The 17,660-nt window shown below is 37.3% G+C and overlaps 1 protein-coding gene across 4 annotated transcripts in view; it reads right to left on the bottom strand.

Moving 5' to 3' along the window:
• USP24 (ubiquitin specific peptidase 24) overlaps window positions 1–17,660 on the bottom strand; it is a 147,833-nt gene that overhangs the window by 121,795 nt on the left and 8,378 nt on the right. The window contains exon 1 of one of the 4 annotated variants that reach the window (XM_068539968.1): window positions 9,615–9,635. The exons of the other annotated variants lie outside the window; for them this stretch is intronic. Coding sequence (XP_068396069.1) covers window positions 9,615–9,617 — 3 coding nt within the window. The 5' untranslated portion in view covers window positions 9,618–9,635. Of the gene's footprint in view, window positions 1–9,614; window positions 9,636–17,660 lie in introns of those variants that run through there. 4 annotated transcript variants of the gene reach the window in all.

Here is a 17,660-nt window from a genome sequence, read left to right on the forward strand (position 1 = left end):
ATACAACCAAAAATTATTCCACCTTTAATAAGAGGAAGGCAATTCTAATACATGCATGCTACAATATGCATGAACCTTGAAGACATTATGCTAAGTGAAATATGCTAGTCACAAAGGAACAAATATTATATGATTCCACTTATATGAGGTACCTAGAATAGCCATATTCATGGAGACAGAAAATAGAAGGGTGGTTGCCAAGGGCTGGGGGCAAGGGAGAATGAGGAGTTATTGTTTAATGAGTACATAGTTCCAATTTGGGAAGATGAAAAAGTACTGGAGATGAATGGGGTGATGGTTGCAAAACAATGTCAATGTACTTAATGCACAGAATTGTGTACTTAAAAATGGTTAAAATGGATCTGTAAGTCATTTTATTTATAGGAATTTTTTAAATTCTAAGAACTATTCTGAAGACTGATCATGAAGTTATCTTGCTTACTTGGTGAATTTAGATCTATTTTTAACAAATCACAAACCTGTACAGTGATAATACACATTCTGAGGGCTTTACAAAGATCTTTCTTATGTGATTATTTAGGTGATTTTTCCCTTTACTTATTGAATGTTTGTATGTGCATCTGTATGTTGTATGTGCATCTGTATGTGAGCATGCACATGTGTTGGGAAACATAAGTAAGAATTTAATACATTTATTTTACAGGAAGCTTTGAAGAGACAGAGCATCTCAAGTTTTCGATTTCTAACATAAATACATTTTATAGATAATATATTGTTTCAGGGAGTAGAACAGATATTCTTCTTTGGTGATTACCTATTGATTTTCTTTGGTCTGTAACAATTTAAAGTACTTTATTGCTTACATTTAAATAAATGCTAAATCAATAGTAAGTTATACAACCATATAGTGGATATATGTATAGAGACATTATCCAGAATACATGCCCTGGTCAGAACGGAGACTTATAGAAATACTCACTTGAGATGACTCTTATAAGAGCAGAAATGTGAAGAAATAAAATGATCTTACATTTCATCCTCAACAACAACAACAACAAAAAAAATGGTTAAAATGGTAAATTTTATGTTGTGCGTTTTACCACAGCTTAAAAAAATGGACAAAGATATCCCCCCAAAAAATAAACAAAACTACAGACCAACGTCCCTATGAATATAAACGGGAAAATCCTTAACAATAAACTAGCAAACTGAATCCAGCAATATATAAAAAGGATTGTACACTATGACCAAGTATGCATACAAGGTTGATTCAGCATACAAAAGTCAATCAATACAATGCTATAAACAGTAATCGAATAAAGGATAAAAAACACACAATCATTTCAATAGATGCAGAAAAAATATTCACGAAAACCAACACCTTGTCATAACAGAAAAAAATCAACAAATAAATAAAAGGGAATTTCCTCAACTTGATGAAAAGCATCTAGAAAAAACCTACAATTAACATCATACTTAACTATGAAAGACTGAATGCTTTCCTCTAAAATCATAAACAAGGATGTCTGTTCTTCAGCTTCCATTCAACATTGTACCAGAGTGTCTAGCCAGGGCAATTAGGCAAAATAAGAAATAAAAGGCATTCATTCAGATTGAAAAGGATGAAGTAAAACTATGTCTATTCACTGATGACATGATCTTGTATATAGAAAATTCTAAGGAATTCATGAAAAAAAGAAACTACTAGAACTAATAATTGAGTTCAGCAAGGTTGCAGAATAAAATATCAATATCTAAAATTCAACTGTATTTCTATACACTAACAATCAACAATCTTAAAATAAAATTAAGAGCAACTAAGCCCATGTGCCACAACTACCGAGCCTGCGCTCGAGAGCCTGCAAGCCACAACTACTGAAGCCCGTGCGCCTAGAGCCCGTGCTCTGCAACAAGAGAAGCCACCGCAATGACAAGCCCGCGCACTGCAACGAAGAGTAGCCCCCGCTCGCCGCAACTAGAGAACGACCGCGCGCAGCAACAAAGACCCAACGCAGCCAAAAATAAAAACAAACAAATAAATAAATAAATTTATTAAATAAATAAATAAATAAAATGGTGCAGCCTCTTTGCAAGACAATTTGGCAGTTCCTCACAAGTTAATCATAGTTACTGTAGGACATAGCAATTCTATTTGCAGATACACCTATGAGATACACAAAGAGAAATATATTTCCACATAAAAACTTGTACGTGTGTTCGCAGCAGCATTGTTTTTAATAAGTCAAAAAGTGGTAAAAACCCAAAGGTTCATCAAAACTGATGGATGAATATAGTGTATCCATACAGTGGAATATTTTTTAGCCCTAAAAATGAACGAAATACTGATTCATGCTACAACATAAATGAACTTCAAAAACATTATGCTAAGTGAAAGAAGCCAGACGTAAAAGGCAACGTATTATATGGTTCCATTTATATGAAATATCTAGAATAGGCAATCCACAGACATAAAGAGTAGATTAGTGGCTGTCAGAGGATGGGAAGAGGGAGAAAAGGAGAGTGACTGTTAAAAACACACGCAAGCTTTCTTTCGGGGGTGATGTGAAAATATTCTAAAATTAAGGAGTGGTGATGGCTGCACAACTATGAATGAACACTTTAAAAGGGTAAACTTCAGGGTATGTGAATTATATCTCAATAAAGCTGCTATTTTAAAAACATGATTAACAAATATGAGTTCAAAGGTTATAGTTATTAAACATAAGTGAGTATAAAATCTTGTATCTAAGAATTTCAAAACACAGAGTTGTACCTAATGATCTATGATAAAAATGATATATATGCCCAGTAGTCAGTTTTTAAACAGTAATTTAAAAAATAATATATTTGAGACCTAAAACCTCATGTTGCCTCCTAAGCAGTTAACATTCTTGGTCTTGAAAAGGGGGGGAACATACATGGTGTACATTAGGGTTAACAAATGACAACAGAGCAGCATTAAATTTTGAGGAGGGTACTACCAACACAAAAGAGATAGGGAATCACAAGAGAGCAGGAAATAGTGACATGAATCCATATTTAGGTAGGTTTAATATTCTGAGTCATCATCTTGAGTAGAGCCCGTCCTTGGCAAAAATTACACATTGAGCAAGAGAACACGTGCAAAGCTGCTCAGAATCGTCCTATTGCAAAATAGCTCCCAAAAGACATAAGGTATAAGGCTTTTAATAAGAACTTTGGAAAGTAATATACTATTTTTTCATTAGATGCCAAATCCAACTGATACCCAAGTAACCGTTAACGACCAATGATTCTAAATTGATGAGAAATACACTTATCAAAAGCTCACCATGTTCCAGAAAAGGTACTTAGCGTTGGTGACGGAGATAAAAGACACAATTCTTGTCTTCAGAGTACAGGACAATGTGAACAAAGAGAAGGGGTGGATCCAAGCCAGGCTGTGGGTGACGCTGTGCATGCATGCGAACAGTTGAAGTTTAAGCGAAACAGTATTACAGGCAGAGGGTTACAGAGGGAACTGGAATTACTTTATTTTTCAAGTATATTAAGTAATAAAACTTCAGCATTTTCAGGTTTTTTGACTATTTGAGGCAATGTCTTTTTATTATGACAGTCTACCAATTTCATTTAAAATTTAAAGATACTTAAGTTTTGAAAATATTTTACAATATTTATGTAAATTTAGCATGTTAGAGATGCACAATTCTGTCACTAAGGCAGAAGAGAAATGAGCTCACAAACAATTCTTGAATGTCACTTTTAACCTGGAAAATTTCAAGTAACACTGAATCTTGTGTACTTGGTCATCCAAGAAAAATAATAAATGAGTTAATGTCCTAAATTATGATTCCTGAATTAGCCATTTTAAGATTAGAATCAAAACAATTGCTGGAAACATAATTTAGGCTAGTTCCTAAAAAAGTAATTTTATTTATGCCCATAAATACAAATTAAAATATAAACAGGACCTCTGCAACTCCCATAATATTGGTTAATGTCATAAACATGCTAGGAATTCGTATAGTTGTGATTATAACTTCATTATTGGCAAATTGTTCAGAATAAGGCTTACTGTTTGCTTATAAAAGGGCTTAGTACTTTTAATTATTGGAAATAAAGTTTTTCATGGAATTGATAAATGCTGTCACTATATAGTGTAAATCTACCTCCACAGAGTTCAGCAAAGATCTTTAGATTTAACATCTAAATTATTTTGACAAAAATATTTTTCTGCATGAAAACTTCTATATTTACAATTAGACGTGTTCATATATGTCACTACCCATATCTAGAAATTTGCCTGTTTGAAAAATGCAGATGAACCAACATAAATACAGTACAGGCAATAACTTAATTGAGGGCTGAGTACACAAAACAATATCACTTACTTAGCCCTTGCAACTGGGCTTTAAAATATTACTGCATAAGCTTTTAAGTTAATAACAGAATTTTACTATTTACTTAGAAAACTACCTTCAAGTTTAAAAAAAGACAACAAACCCTTTGCTCTTGAACTCAATAAGGACATATTAAAATTTAAGCCTTCTTTGTTTAAAGAAGCGAAACCTACTGGAGTTAAGTACTGCCTGTTAGTTCAGAGAGAAACTCTGCTCCCATCTGCCCAGTAACTCAACAAATATAGATAAAGAAAACTTAAGGCGTAGAAGATTGCCAATACTGCTTAAAGTTTATGTTAAAACTAAATTCAAGGGCTTCCCTGGTGGCGCAGTGGTTAAGAATCCGCCTGCCAATGCAGGCAACATGGGTTCGAGCCCTGGTCCAGAAAGATCCCACATGCCGCGGAGCAACTAAGCCCGTGTGCCACAACTACCGAGCCTGTGCTCTAGAGCCCGCGAGCCACAACTACTGAGCCCACGTGCCACAAATACTGAAGCCCGTGTGCCTACAGCCCATGCTCCACGACAAGAGAAGCCACCACAGTGAGAAGCCCATGCATTGCAACGAAGAGTAGCCCCCGCTCGCCACAACTAGAGAAAGCCCATGCACAGAAACGAAGACCCAACGCTGCCATAAACAAAATAAATAAATAAGTAAATAAATTTAAATAAATAAAGCTTTATTTTTTTTAAAAAACCTAAATTTGATTACTGAATTATTTTATTAGCCAACAATGTACTCAAAAGAGCTTCTAAATGTTTGATTAATTACAGAAAAATGAAGATACCAAACTGATGCCAAATCATTTCTCCATGATTTTTAAAAATGCATTTGTCTATTACCTAAAACAAACAATTAGCACCATGTATGTCAAGTGCTTAAGGAAAAACATGAAAACATGAACGTTTCGATTCCAAGTCACTAACTTACAACTTCCTAATGAAACTTGAGATCTTGAGATTGTCAGTCTTATTTATTTAATATTTTTCAAGCAATTCAGAGATAGTTATATGCAGATCTAATATGCCTTCTGTTATTTCAGACTAGATAAAATGATTCCTAAAATACTGCTTACTGAAAAAAGAGATGACAGACAAGTGCAGGCAGTCCCCAAGTCACTAATACACTGTCTCAAGTCTGTTGCCAAGTTTTCTTGGATTCATTTTCATCCCATGTTACAAGTCGTAGAGAATTTAACTTTTGTACAAAAGCTGACATTTCTCATGGCCCCTTTCTTTCATAACCCTTGGTGTTTATTCACTATATAGAAACAAGATTTTCATGAGAAGTTGTTGTCTTCGAATTCAAAGGTGGTATCTTACACATAGGATTTATCCTTTCATTTAGATTTGAGGTCTGAGACTTACAGATCATTGGTCTCAGGAAGAAAAAAATTGGTAGCTGAAGGTGGACCTTCAGTTTTAATAAACAGCAGGAAAAAGGAGAGAGATGGTAAAAGGGGATTTAGATACCCACAGAGAAAAATGAGTGAGAGGCAAAAGAAGAATACATCTACTGAGTACTTAGCTACTTTGTGTCAGGAATGGTGCCCAACCCCATGAGGCAAGAACTGTCATCTTTCTTTTTTAGATGGGCAAAACTGAGGCTCAAATAAGACGTTACTCAAATCACATTTCTCATGGTCTCTTGCCTAACGCTAATAGTCATTCATGGATTCAGAATGGGATGAGAATTCAAGTCAAGTTTCTCCAAATCTCAGGTTCTAGATTAAGCACCCCTGGAGGTATTCCAATTCCTCCTAAAACTGGTAGGATGGCACAGTCCCTAAAAGCACCACTCCAGAATGGAGGTAAATTGTTTGTTATTAAAAAAACAACCAAACAAAAAATTTATATAATTTCCCCTAAACCAAGAGTTGAGAAGGTAAGAGAGGATTGATTATCAACTCTTTTTCTTCCAAAGCACTTGTATTTCTGAATCCACTGATATTCCTAAAGTTCTAGATAAGGGTTTTCTAGGAGAAGCAAGTACCTTTTATTCTTAATTTTGTTGAAATTTCCTTTACTATATATTCCCACATGACAGATCTAAATGTTGATTCTGTCACCACCACTTGCTTGCTGTGTGACCTTGAATAAGCTTCTTAACCTCTCTATGTGCCCTAGTTTTCTCAACAAAAAATAGAGAACAGTGCCTGGTTTGCAGGATTATTACGCAGATGGGACAGCACCCACGTAGAGGGGCCAACCACAGCAAACAGGCACATCATGCCCCGCAGCTCAGACCTCTCTTCAAGCTTCAGATGAGTGCTTCTATATCCCTGTCAGACTCTTCAACCTCTGCAAAGAACTCAGTGTTCTTCTGCTTCACATTTGTTTCTTTTCTACTATCCCTAATCTCTGAAACTTTGTGTCATCTGCCCAGTCAGTCAGTCACCATACCACAGTGATCCTGCCTCAAAAATTTTTTCTCAATAGTCTCTCCTAGCCGTCCACCCCCTTAATTAAGGCCCTCGCTGCATGTTGCTTAGACTGCAGCCGACACACATAAATGACTGCTGTTCCTGCCACCATTCTATCCCCACTCTTGTGTCCGCTCCAAAATGCCACAGTGATCTTTCTTTACAAAACAAAAACTAAACCAAACCAAAAACAGGAATCTGATCCCATCACTTACTTGCTCAGAAACTTCCTTTAGCTCCCAGCTGCCAGTAAATGCCTAGAAAGTAAAAGCAAGTCTCCAGCACTGGCATGCAAAGCTCTTCACCACCTGACCACAGCCTACAAAGAGAACCTCATCTGCCACTTTCACAAACCCTTCTGCTCTAACCACACCAAACTCCTCAGACCCCTGAGTACATAGGCCTTGCCGTGAAACCATGCTACCTCTATGTTCTTTCCTCTGCCTAGAATGCTTAAAATGCTCTTTTTCAACCCAATATATTACCACTTTGCCTTTGCTATAGACTGAATGTTTATGTCCCCACAAAGTTCATATGCCAAAACATAGTCCCTGCTATGACAGTATTTGAAGGTGGGGCCTTTGGGAGGTGAGCAAGTCATCAGAGCTCTGCTCTTATCAAAGAGACCACAGAGCACTCCCTTGCCCCTTCCTTCCACCATGTGAGGTTAAAGCAAGAAGACAGCCACCTATGAACCTGGAAGCAGGTCCTCAACAGACACCAAATCTGCCAGCACCTTGATCCTGGACTTCCCAGCCTCCAGAACTATGAGAAATTAATTTCTGTTGTTTATAAGCCACCCATTCTGTGGTATTTTATTATATTACCCTGAATAGACTAAGACAGTCTCTAAAATCAGTTCAAGTATCATTTCTTTAACAAATTTTTCAAGATTCCTCCAAGCAATGTAAAGTATTCTGTCTTCTGTTTTTATACTGAATTCTCATTCAGTATTATCCAGAAGCTGTGAAAACATCAATGAATAAGACAAACACCTCCTGTCTTTGAAGCTTTGAGATACACTGCCTATCAGAAAAGACAATTAAATAAGAGATTATAATTTCTTATAAGGAGCTTGTTACAATAACAGAGTATTATGCAAGTGTGTAAGAAGGGGAAACCATGGAATATTATTCAGCCTTAAAAAGGAAGAAAATCCTGGGGCTTCCCTGGTGGCGCAGTGGTTGAGAGTCTGCCTGCTAATGCAGGAGACACGGGTTCGAGCCCTGGTCTGGGAGGATCCCACATGCCGCGGAGCAGCTGGGCCCGTGAGCCACAATTGCTGAGCCTGTGCTCCGAAACAAGAGAGGCCGCGATGGTGAGAGGCCCGCGCACCGCGATGAAGAGTGGCCCCCGCTTGCCGCAACTGGAGAAAGCCCTCGCACAGAAACGAAGATCCAACACAGCCAAAAATTTTAAAAATATATCAAAATAAAAAATAAATAAATAAATAAGACCCGGCACAACCAAATAAACAAATTAAAAAAAAAAAGAATAAAGTTTCTGCTCTAAAAAAAAAAAAAAAAAAAAAAGGAAGAAAATCCTGTCATATGCTACAACGTGAATGAACCTTGAAGACGTTGTGCTATTCTACTTATAAGAGGTATCTGAAGTAGTCAAATTCATAGAAACAGAAAGAATGGTGGTTACCAGGAGCTGGGGGTAGGGGAAAAAGGGGGAACTGTAGTTTAATGGGTACAGAATTTCAGTTTTACCAGATAAAAAAGTTCTGGAGATCTGTTTCACAAAAGGTAACTATACTTAACACTGCTGAACTGTACACTCGAAAACGGCTAAGATGGTAGATTTTATGTTTTGTGTTTTTCACCACAATTTAAAAAAGAAGAAAAAAAAAAGAAGAAGAAGGGGACCCAGCCTACCATGGTCAAAGGTAGCCTACAAATGAAATGACATTTAGGCTGAGACCTAAGTAAGCATCCAGCTTCTTCAGCCTCGAGCACACGGTAATGCTCAGTCCTCACCTGACCCCGGCCACCAGCAACCTTTAACTCAGCTGAGGGCGCCGTCGCCCCGAAACACCTCCTCCACGTGGCTTCCAGGACAAAGCCCCTGCCTGGCTCCTCTCTCTTCACCAGCCACTCCTCGCTCTCCTCTGCTGGTCCCCCCTTGTCACCTCAGTCCCTTAACACTGGAGTACCTGGGAATCCAGTCCTCGGAACTCTTCTTTACTTCAGACACACACACATTCCCTTGGCGATCTCACGGAGTCACATTTAGCGCAGTGTTTCTCAACCTTGTTTTCGTGATCACACCTTCGAGGAGCCTTTTAAACATTTTTTTTCCCTCCATCATCCCATCTCCATTTATTAAATACTAAAGAATAAGACTGTGTTGGCTAGGGTTGAGCTTTGGAGCCAACCACTGTAATATCTAAGATTTTCTTCACCCCTCAGGAAACAATTTTTGGCCCTTTGGAGTGCTGTTGGCCCTGCTGAGAATGCACAGGCTAATGGTCTTCAATACCATCTCCGAGCTGAAGGCACTCACAGTTCAGCTCCAGCAGGGACCTCTTCCCTAGGCTCCAGGCATCTCTCCGACTCCCTCTCTGACATCTCCACTAGGGTATTTAATAGGCATCTGAAATAAACACATCCAAAAACAAACTCTGGATCTTTCCCATAAGATCACGTTACCTCCCTGTTCAGAACCCTCAACGCTTGCCTTCCTCATTCTGACGAAAAGGCCATTTCAGTTGCCTACAAGGCTCTGGTGAGGAGCTGCCCCCTCCACCTTTGAACCTCATTTTAAAAAGCAGCCCTGCGACACCTACCCCCTAGTCCAGCATGCTCTCTGCACCATTCCCTGCTTAATTTTTTTCTATAGCACTCACCATTCTACATTTGACTTATTTGTTTGCTGTCTGTCTTCCTTCAGCCAGAATATAAGCTCCACCAGGGCAGAATTTTTGTTTTGTCTGTTGCATTATCTCCAACAGTCCTTGATACAGAGTACGTGCTCAGTAGATATCTGGTGGATGAATGAATGAATGTTAAGCACCTAATAAATACTTAGGAAATGAAAGAGAAGGGGAAGGGATTCTAGGTCTAGAGAACTGTATGTGTGAGAGTCTGCCACCAAAGAGAGAGTGTGGCATATTTAAAGCACTTTCTTCTATCTCCATAACAACAAATACTGCGTTGTATTAAACTTGATCTATTCACAGGTTTGGTGCACTAATTGGATCGTGTTACTCAACAAGCTGTATCTAACTCTCCACTCTACCGCCAGTGTCTAAACCTTTGGTGATACCTGAATCCCTTCCACATCCTCGGAAATATCCCAGAGCTTCTGCCTAAACAGGTCTAGAAACCAGGAGCCTATGACATTTTGAGACTGCCTGGTCCTTTCTAGCAAAGGTAAAATTTCAACTGAAATCTTGCTCCATGTAATTTTAACTAATGCCTACCTGACCACAGTCAGATGGGATATATTATTTTCCTTGACCCTTCATTTCCTCACTTTTGAAAAGGACACTGCCATTTGTTTGCTTATAACTACAAAGGGGTTTTGTGAGTACTAAATAAGATAATGTATGTGAAAATGCTCTGTAAACTCAAACATCATATAAACAAAGTAAAGAGCTGTTACGGTTATCCAAACTGCTTTTAAAAGGTTCTTTTGCACACGTTTTTACTTATAGGAACAAAACTCCACTGAAAGCACTTTTATATTTCTCTTTTAGAAAGACACTCCAAGTTCTTCTAGCAATATGCCCTAATTCATCTTAATCCTTACAGGCATCAAGAAATTCATTAACTCAGGCTTAACAAAAAAGGTTCAAAGTGAAGAAACGGAGGATGAAGGCAGGCAGAATGAAAGGGAGCAAAAGTAAGGCATTGTATGTTTTGTGTGTGGAAAGAATACAGAACTGAGGGTCAAGACACATGGATTTAAGCCCACCACTAGCTGTATGATTTCAGACCAGGGTTTCTTATCCTCGGCACTACTGACATTTTAGGCTGGATAATTCTTTGTTGAGGGGGGGCTGTTCTGTGCACTGTGAAACGTTTGGCAGCATCGCTGGCCTCTACCCACTATGTGCCAGTAGTACCCCTCTAGTTGTGACAACCAAAAAGGTCTCCAGACATTACCAAATGTCTCCAGGGGCAAAATCGCCCCTGGTTGGGAACCACTGTTTTAGATAAGACTTGATAACTTCATATTTTAGTTTCATCTATAAAATGAAAACGTTTACCTATAGATCTAAGACCCCTCTTTGCCTCTAAAAATGCTAAAATTCTATAAAAGATCAGAATAAAGATGATTGAAAGTGCAGTCTTATTAAAGAGGAGCAAATTATGTCATGAAAGAAGTTAATATTTTTGTTCAGTTTTCCTTATTACCTTAATAGACAATGATAAAACTTTCCTGTGCATTTAAAATGGTTCAATTATAAAATCCTTTAAAAATACAATATGAGAACTGGGTTATTATCAAAAATGTCAGTATCAGAAGACTAAAGAGATGTAAAGACTATTCTAGAATCTACATTAAAGGCATATGATAACCAAATGCAATGCATAATTTTTGATTCAATCCTGCATTTTTTTTTCAACACAATAATGCATTTGAAGTGCTTAATATATGGCCTAGTACTTTATTACAAGTTTTTTTTTTTTTGGCTGCGTTGGGTCTTCGTTGCTGCCCGCGGGCTTTCTCTAGTTGTGGCAAGCGGAGGGCTACCCTTCGTTGCAATGCGTGGACTTCTCATTGCGGTGGCTTCTCTTATTGCAGAGCACGGGCTCTAGGCACATGGGCTTCAGTAGTTGCGGCACTCGGGCTCAGTAGTTGGGGCTCGCGGGCTCTAGAGCACAGGCTCAATAGTTGTGGCGCATGGGCTTAGTTGCTCCGCGGCATGTGGGATCTTCCCAGATCAGGGCTCGAACCCATGTCCCCTGCATTAGCAGGCGGATTCTTAACCACTGTGCCACCAGGGAAGTCCCCACATGATTTTTAAAAGGTTATGTTCCATTTATAGTTATTATAAAATGTCTGCTATATTCCCCATGTTGTACAATATATCCTTGTAGCTTATTTTATACCTAATAGTTTATACCGCTTAATTCCCTTACCCCTATATTGCCCCTCCCGTCTCCTCTCCTCACTGGTAACCACTAGTTTGTTCTCTATTTTTCCTGTGAGTCTACTTCTTTTTTGTTACATTCACTAGTTTGTTGTATTTTTTGGATTCCACATATAAGTGATATCATACAGTATTTGTCTTTCTCTGTCTGACTTATTTCACTTAGCATAATGCCCTCCAAGTCTATCCATGTTGTGGCAATTGGCAAAATTTCGTTCTTTTTTTATGGCTAAGTAGTATTCCTTTGTGTATATATATACCACATCTTCTTTATCCATTCATGTGTTGATGGACACTTAGGCTGCTTCCATACCTTGGCAATTGTAAGTAACGGTGCTATGAACACTGGGATGCATGTATCTTTCCAAATTAGTGTTTTGTTTTTTTCAGATATGTACCCAGGAGTGGAATTGTTGGGTCATATGGTAGTTCTATTTTTAGTTTTTTGAGAAACCTCCATACTATTTTCCACAGTGGCTGCACCAATTTACATTCCCACCAACAGTGTACGAGGGTTCCCTTTTCTCCACATCCTCGCCAGCGTTTGTTATTTGTATTCTTTTTGATGATAGTCATTCTGACAGGTGTGACGTGATAATTTTTGATTCAATCCTGGATTGTTTTTTAAAATGTCTATAAAGGATATTTTTGGTACAAGTGGGGAAATCTAAATATGGACTAAATAATAGAGAATACTAATGTATCATTGTTAAACTCCTTTGGTTGAGATAATGCTGTTGTGGTTCTGTAGGACAATGTCTTTGTCCTTAGGAGATTCACACTACTCCCCACTCTGTCAGAAGCTCCTGGGATAGTTAGGGGCCCTGTAGGGGACAAGCTATCCTGAAAAAGCAACCCGATCTGCTGCTGGTCACCCCTACCCACCCTTCAGGATCACTGCAATGGGCTATGAGCTCCTAAGAAGCAGGGATGTGTTTTAGCAATCAGAAGCCAGACCGGAATCAAAGCCATTCAACAAGTATTTGTTCAGCACAGCACAAACGGTTCCCATACTGCTGTTTCTTTCCTCTTCCTACTTTCAACACACACATTTTTTTTTTTTACACCGGGGTAAGAAAGGAGGGGTAAAAACCGAACAGTGTCTCAATAGCTTTACTTCAAAATAAACTCACTTGGATTAACAGTAACATCATTAATCATTATTATATTGATAAATGAAACAAATAGGACAATCTGAAACAGAAACAACACTAAAAATCAGTTTACTATTTTAATTATTCTGTAGCGTATTTCTTTCTTCTCCAGAAATGACAATCTCTGCAAATAATCTTCTCCTTAATGAAGCTGAGCTCAACTAAGACATGTAACAAAGCTACATAAAAACAGACTGTTAAACAGTCCTACCAAAGGCTAAAAAAAGTTTTGTTTCTTTTATCATGCATTATGCTCTTTCCTGTGTGCAATATTTTTCTGAGCTACAGAAAAAACTTACAAAACGGAGGGAGTTACCCTCCATTCTGAATACAAAAGTTCACATTTAATGTGTCATGTCCAAAATGGTATCCATCAGAAGGACATTGGCAACAGTTCAAAAAAAGTTCCTTCCCTCAAACTGCAAAAGAAGGTAAATACCATGACAGAAATCTGCTATAGGACTATCAAAATACTTGTTACCTTCAAGCTATGGTGTAGGTTATTTTAGGCAAGATTCACTTTAAGAAACTACTCGATACACGTGAATGGGGGAAAATGTGTTTCGAAATGTTGATGCAAACTAAATATTTTCCAGATCAGATACTTTTATTTAGCACCTCCTATGTCAAGTGTTCCCCTGGACTTTATGAAAAATACAGAAGATCAGACCCTGACCTCAAAAGCCTTACAATTCAGTCTGGGTGACAAATACATGAATAATTCCAATATAATGGGGTAAATGCTATGACAGAGCATTGTATGTAAGTGTTTCTATTCAAACTCAAGAAGGGACTTTTAACTGGGTAAAGGGGAAGAGTGAATGGGAGGAAGTGGAATAGAGGGCATCAAGCTCTAATAGAAAACCAGTAGCAAACCTGATTAACAGTACACGTGGTATGTTAGTATTTGGAATCTCATGGGACTCGCTAGACTGAAATAAGGAGGATGTCCAATACTTAACTCTGCCAACCACGAGCTTGTGTTAAATCTACTTTGTGGAGAAAGGATCAAGTACAAGGATCAAACTGATGTCACATAGTGCTACGGACTAACTCTCCTGGTCCAATATAGTAAGAGAAGGGGAAAGAGGGATAAGGAGGACAGGCCAGGTAGGAAAAAAAGCATGTGCATAATAGGCTAGGAGTCATAAAAGGACCTGGCATATTTTAAGGCTGGTTTTTTTTTTTTTTAATGTATCTTCTAAGAGTTAATCAACACACACTGTTTTATTTCTGTATTCATTAAAATATATAATTAAGGCAAGTGTCACGTTTTTAGAGTATTAATACCTTTCCAAGGTATCACTCAAAATGTTTGATTTCAAACCTACAATTGATACGTAGAGAACAAAAAGGCAGTTTTAAGAAAGTAAAAGATATACAAATTAGGCATATATTATTTCAAGAGATTTATATACTGACTATTAAGCTTATTTTTAAATACCTATTACCCATGTGCAACTATGGATAGACTCAGGCAGGGGGTCACTAATCCTTGTCAGGTTTACAAGGATGCTAAGTAGACAGACGGACACAGCACCTTCACAAATGACAGCACTTGTTCAACCTTCCCCTCCTCAACCCTCACCACCTTTTATAAACTTGTCAACAGCTGCTGACATTAGAAAGTGCTGAATGAGAAAGCAAGGTAAACAAGATAAACACCTTCAAGGGGGAAAAAAATGAATCAAATGTCAACTTTGCCCCCCTAACTGAAGCTAGTATCTAACAAAGGAAATGGTGATGATTAAGATACAGCAAGTTTATGAGGAAGGATATACTAAAGATGATCTACAGTAAAAGACTTCCTCATGTCAGAAAGACAGTGTGGTAAACTATACAAAACACTTCTTTAGAAGGAGAAGGCTAGTTCCCTTCCTGACTTTGCTAATGATCCAAGAGTCGAGGTCCTCATCCCTAAACTGACCAGATTTAACACCAAAAGATCCCAATGGTCCCTTCCAGCTTTGAAACAAATCTTCAATTTTAATCCTTAAATTTACAACTTTCAGTATTGTTTATTGGAATAGGGAGAGGAGAAGACAGGAAATATTCTCGGTTCTACAGATAATTTTTCTGTTTTATGAAGTGTAAGGTATTCTTGATATTTCTCTCCTGTATTATAACCACTGTGAACCGGGTGAATCCAAGGTAACTCAGCATTGATTCTGGTCTTCGATCCTCCTTAACAAATGCTTGGAATTCTTTTACCACAGACCTGTTTTATACTCCAACCATAAAAACCTCAAAGTAATAAAAAGCAAACAGCACTCGCTTGTTATTCTCTACAGATGTCAGTATATATGTACACATATCATGAACCAATTGTTTTTTATGGTACAAATTTTATATATTACACAAACATTTTTTGTCTGGTGTAACTTCAACACCGAGAATACTGATTGCTTAAAAAGCAACTGACATTTTCTCAAAAACAAATATGATATATAAACCTGTGAAATATAGAATGTTCTGTTGCTACTGTAACTCACCAAAACATTTCAAATGAAGCAGACATTATGAGAAGGAAATCTTACAAAATGAAAATTACTAACATTTTATAAGTATTACAGTATTTAGTAAAGACAGTCCACTCCAACATAAAACTAAACACACACACACATACACACACACACACACACAATATTGATAATAAACTAAGGATTCCTAACGTTATTAATACCAGACAGGTTTTTCATTTAGAGTTACTGTTACTGCCACCATCGTTAAGTCTTTCTAAAATCAACAACATTCCTCCAGCTTTAAAACATCCTTTTTGGGGGTTATTACCAACAATCATAAGAGATTTTTAGCCTAAAAAAGACCCATTCCTAGGGCAATTTCTCCTTTCTGGGAAAAAAAATACATATTCATGATTTTAGGACAAAAAGTAATGACATTTAGTTGAAATAATTAGCATCATTCTTAAAAGAGATACTAGTTGAGAGAATCATTAACCTACTAATATTAAACATTCAACAAGTAAATAAATACAAATTCTGTACATTCCATGGCACTAAAGAAATATCACTTGAAAAAACAATATCACTTGCTTTCCTGGCAATGGATATCACTATAGATCAAATTACATCACAAAAAAATTCTTGAGGCACTACTCAAATGCTTCTGATAGATCTAATCTCTTCACACTTAACCCACAACTCTTCAAGGCCTTAATTTTCTGAATTATAACATTATAATCTATTGGACATAAAGCATAAGAAATCCACCAGCCTTGAAACTGGAACAGAGAAGGGACTACGTGTGATTGGTTCACCACTGTATTCCCAACGTCTAGCTCAGTGCCTAGCACACAGTCAATGCTAAATAAAAACCTACTGAATGAAGGTACGTTTAAGTGTTTTGTTAAATGGGCTATTAACTGTCTGGCTGCTCTGACATTTTTGGTGTAATGCCTGTTTTTATCATTGGAATTTGATTTGTATCATTATTTAACGTAAATCTAGAGTTTTTCTTCTGAGAACTCTTTATTTTCCATTTAATAAAAATACCGGAAATAGCAGTCTTGCCCTCTTAAAAATGAATGTGTAAATACACATGAAAGAGTACATTAAGGTATGCAAATGACAGAAAGAGTCAAGTGAGTGGAATGTTTCTTGAAAACAGCAGATAAGATTGAGTCTGGAGCCCACCAACAGCCCAACAATCATGAGTAACAGTGTTACAGGTCACAGAAAAGAGAGGTGACAAGGGAAGGCCTTGTTGGCCAGGTGTGCATCTCTATTCCATCCCTTTGGCAAAGCAAAACAAAACAAAACAAAAAAACTGTGCTCTAAAGACAGCTGTTTCCAAAACACAAAGATCTTGGATAGTCTTTAAATGCTGGTGGCAGGTAACCTAAAGGCCAATCCAAACACACCGGAGTCATAGATAAGAAAAGTCCTACAAACAGTCAACAAGGCAAAATGCTCTGAGATATTAGGCGAGGGCCGGGGGTGGGGGGGAGCATGAAGAAAAGGAGAAAGGCAGGAAAAGCAACTAAACAGAAGCTCCATTAAAGCTCAAGACGTGACTCAAAATTGAAAAGTCCTGCTGAACCACATCTTCCAAGCCAGTTTTCTTATAACTAGAACTAATTAGAACCTATCTAATAAGTAGATAATCAAATATAAAATCTAGACTTTTAAAAAATGTTCCCAATTGTGTGTTAGGAAGCAGTATACTTTTTTCCGTATTTCAGTTAGATAAAACACGAATTAAATCTTTCTATATTTAATTTTCCTCAGTAGCAAAGTTTTAAAATAATTTTGGAGTCTAGGCAAAATTTTCCTAAGAATCATGAAATACTTTAGTCTATTTTTTTTAAGCTATTTTTATTTTTAACGGTTTTGGTTTGTCTTCATTTAATAAAGTTTATATACTTTTCAAAAACTCATCAATTTTTTTTAATTCAGAAAAAAGAAAGAGAATTACCTGTATGTCCTATCACCCAAAAATAATAGCATTAGTGTTTTAGCACCAGTTTATTTAAAAAACCAAGTGTGTATATTTACATGCGCTGTTTTCTGAAAGGCCTCATAGCTTTAAATTTCTCGAAGAGGTGAAAGAATGAAAAAATTTAACCATAGATCTAGTGCAAGATGCCCATTTCATAGGTGAGAAAACTGAGGCTCAGAGA

This window comes from Eschrichtius robustus, chromosome 3 (genome assembly GCF_028021215.1).
Source record: "Eschrichtius robustus isolate mEscRob2 chromosome 3, mEscRob2.pri, whole genome shotgun sequence".
Classification (NCBI taxonomy): domain Eukaryota; kingdom Metazoa; phylum Chordata; class Mammalia; order Artiodactyla; family Eschrichtiidae; genus Eschrichtius; species Eschrichtius robustus.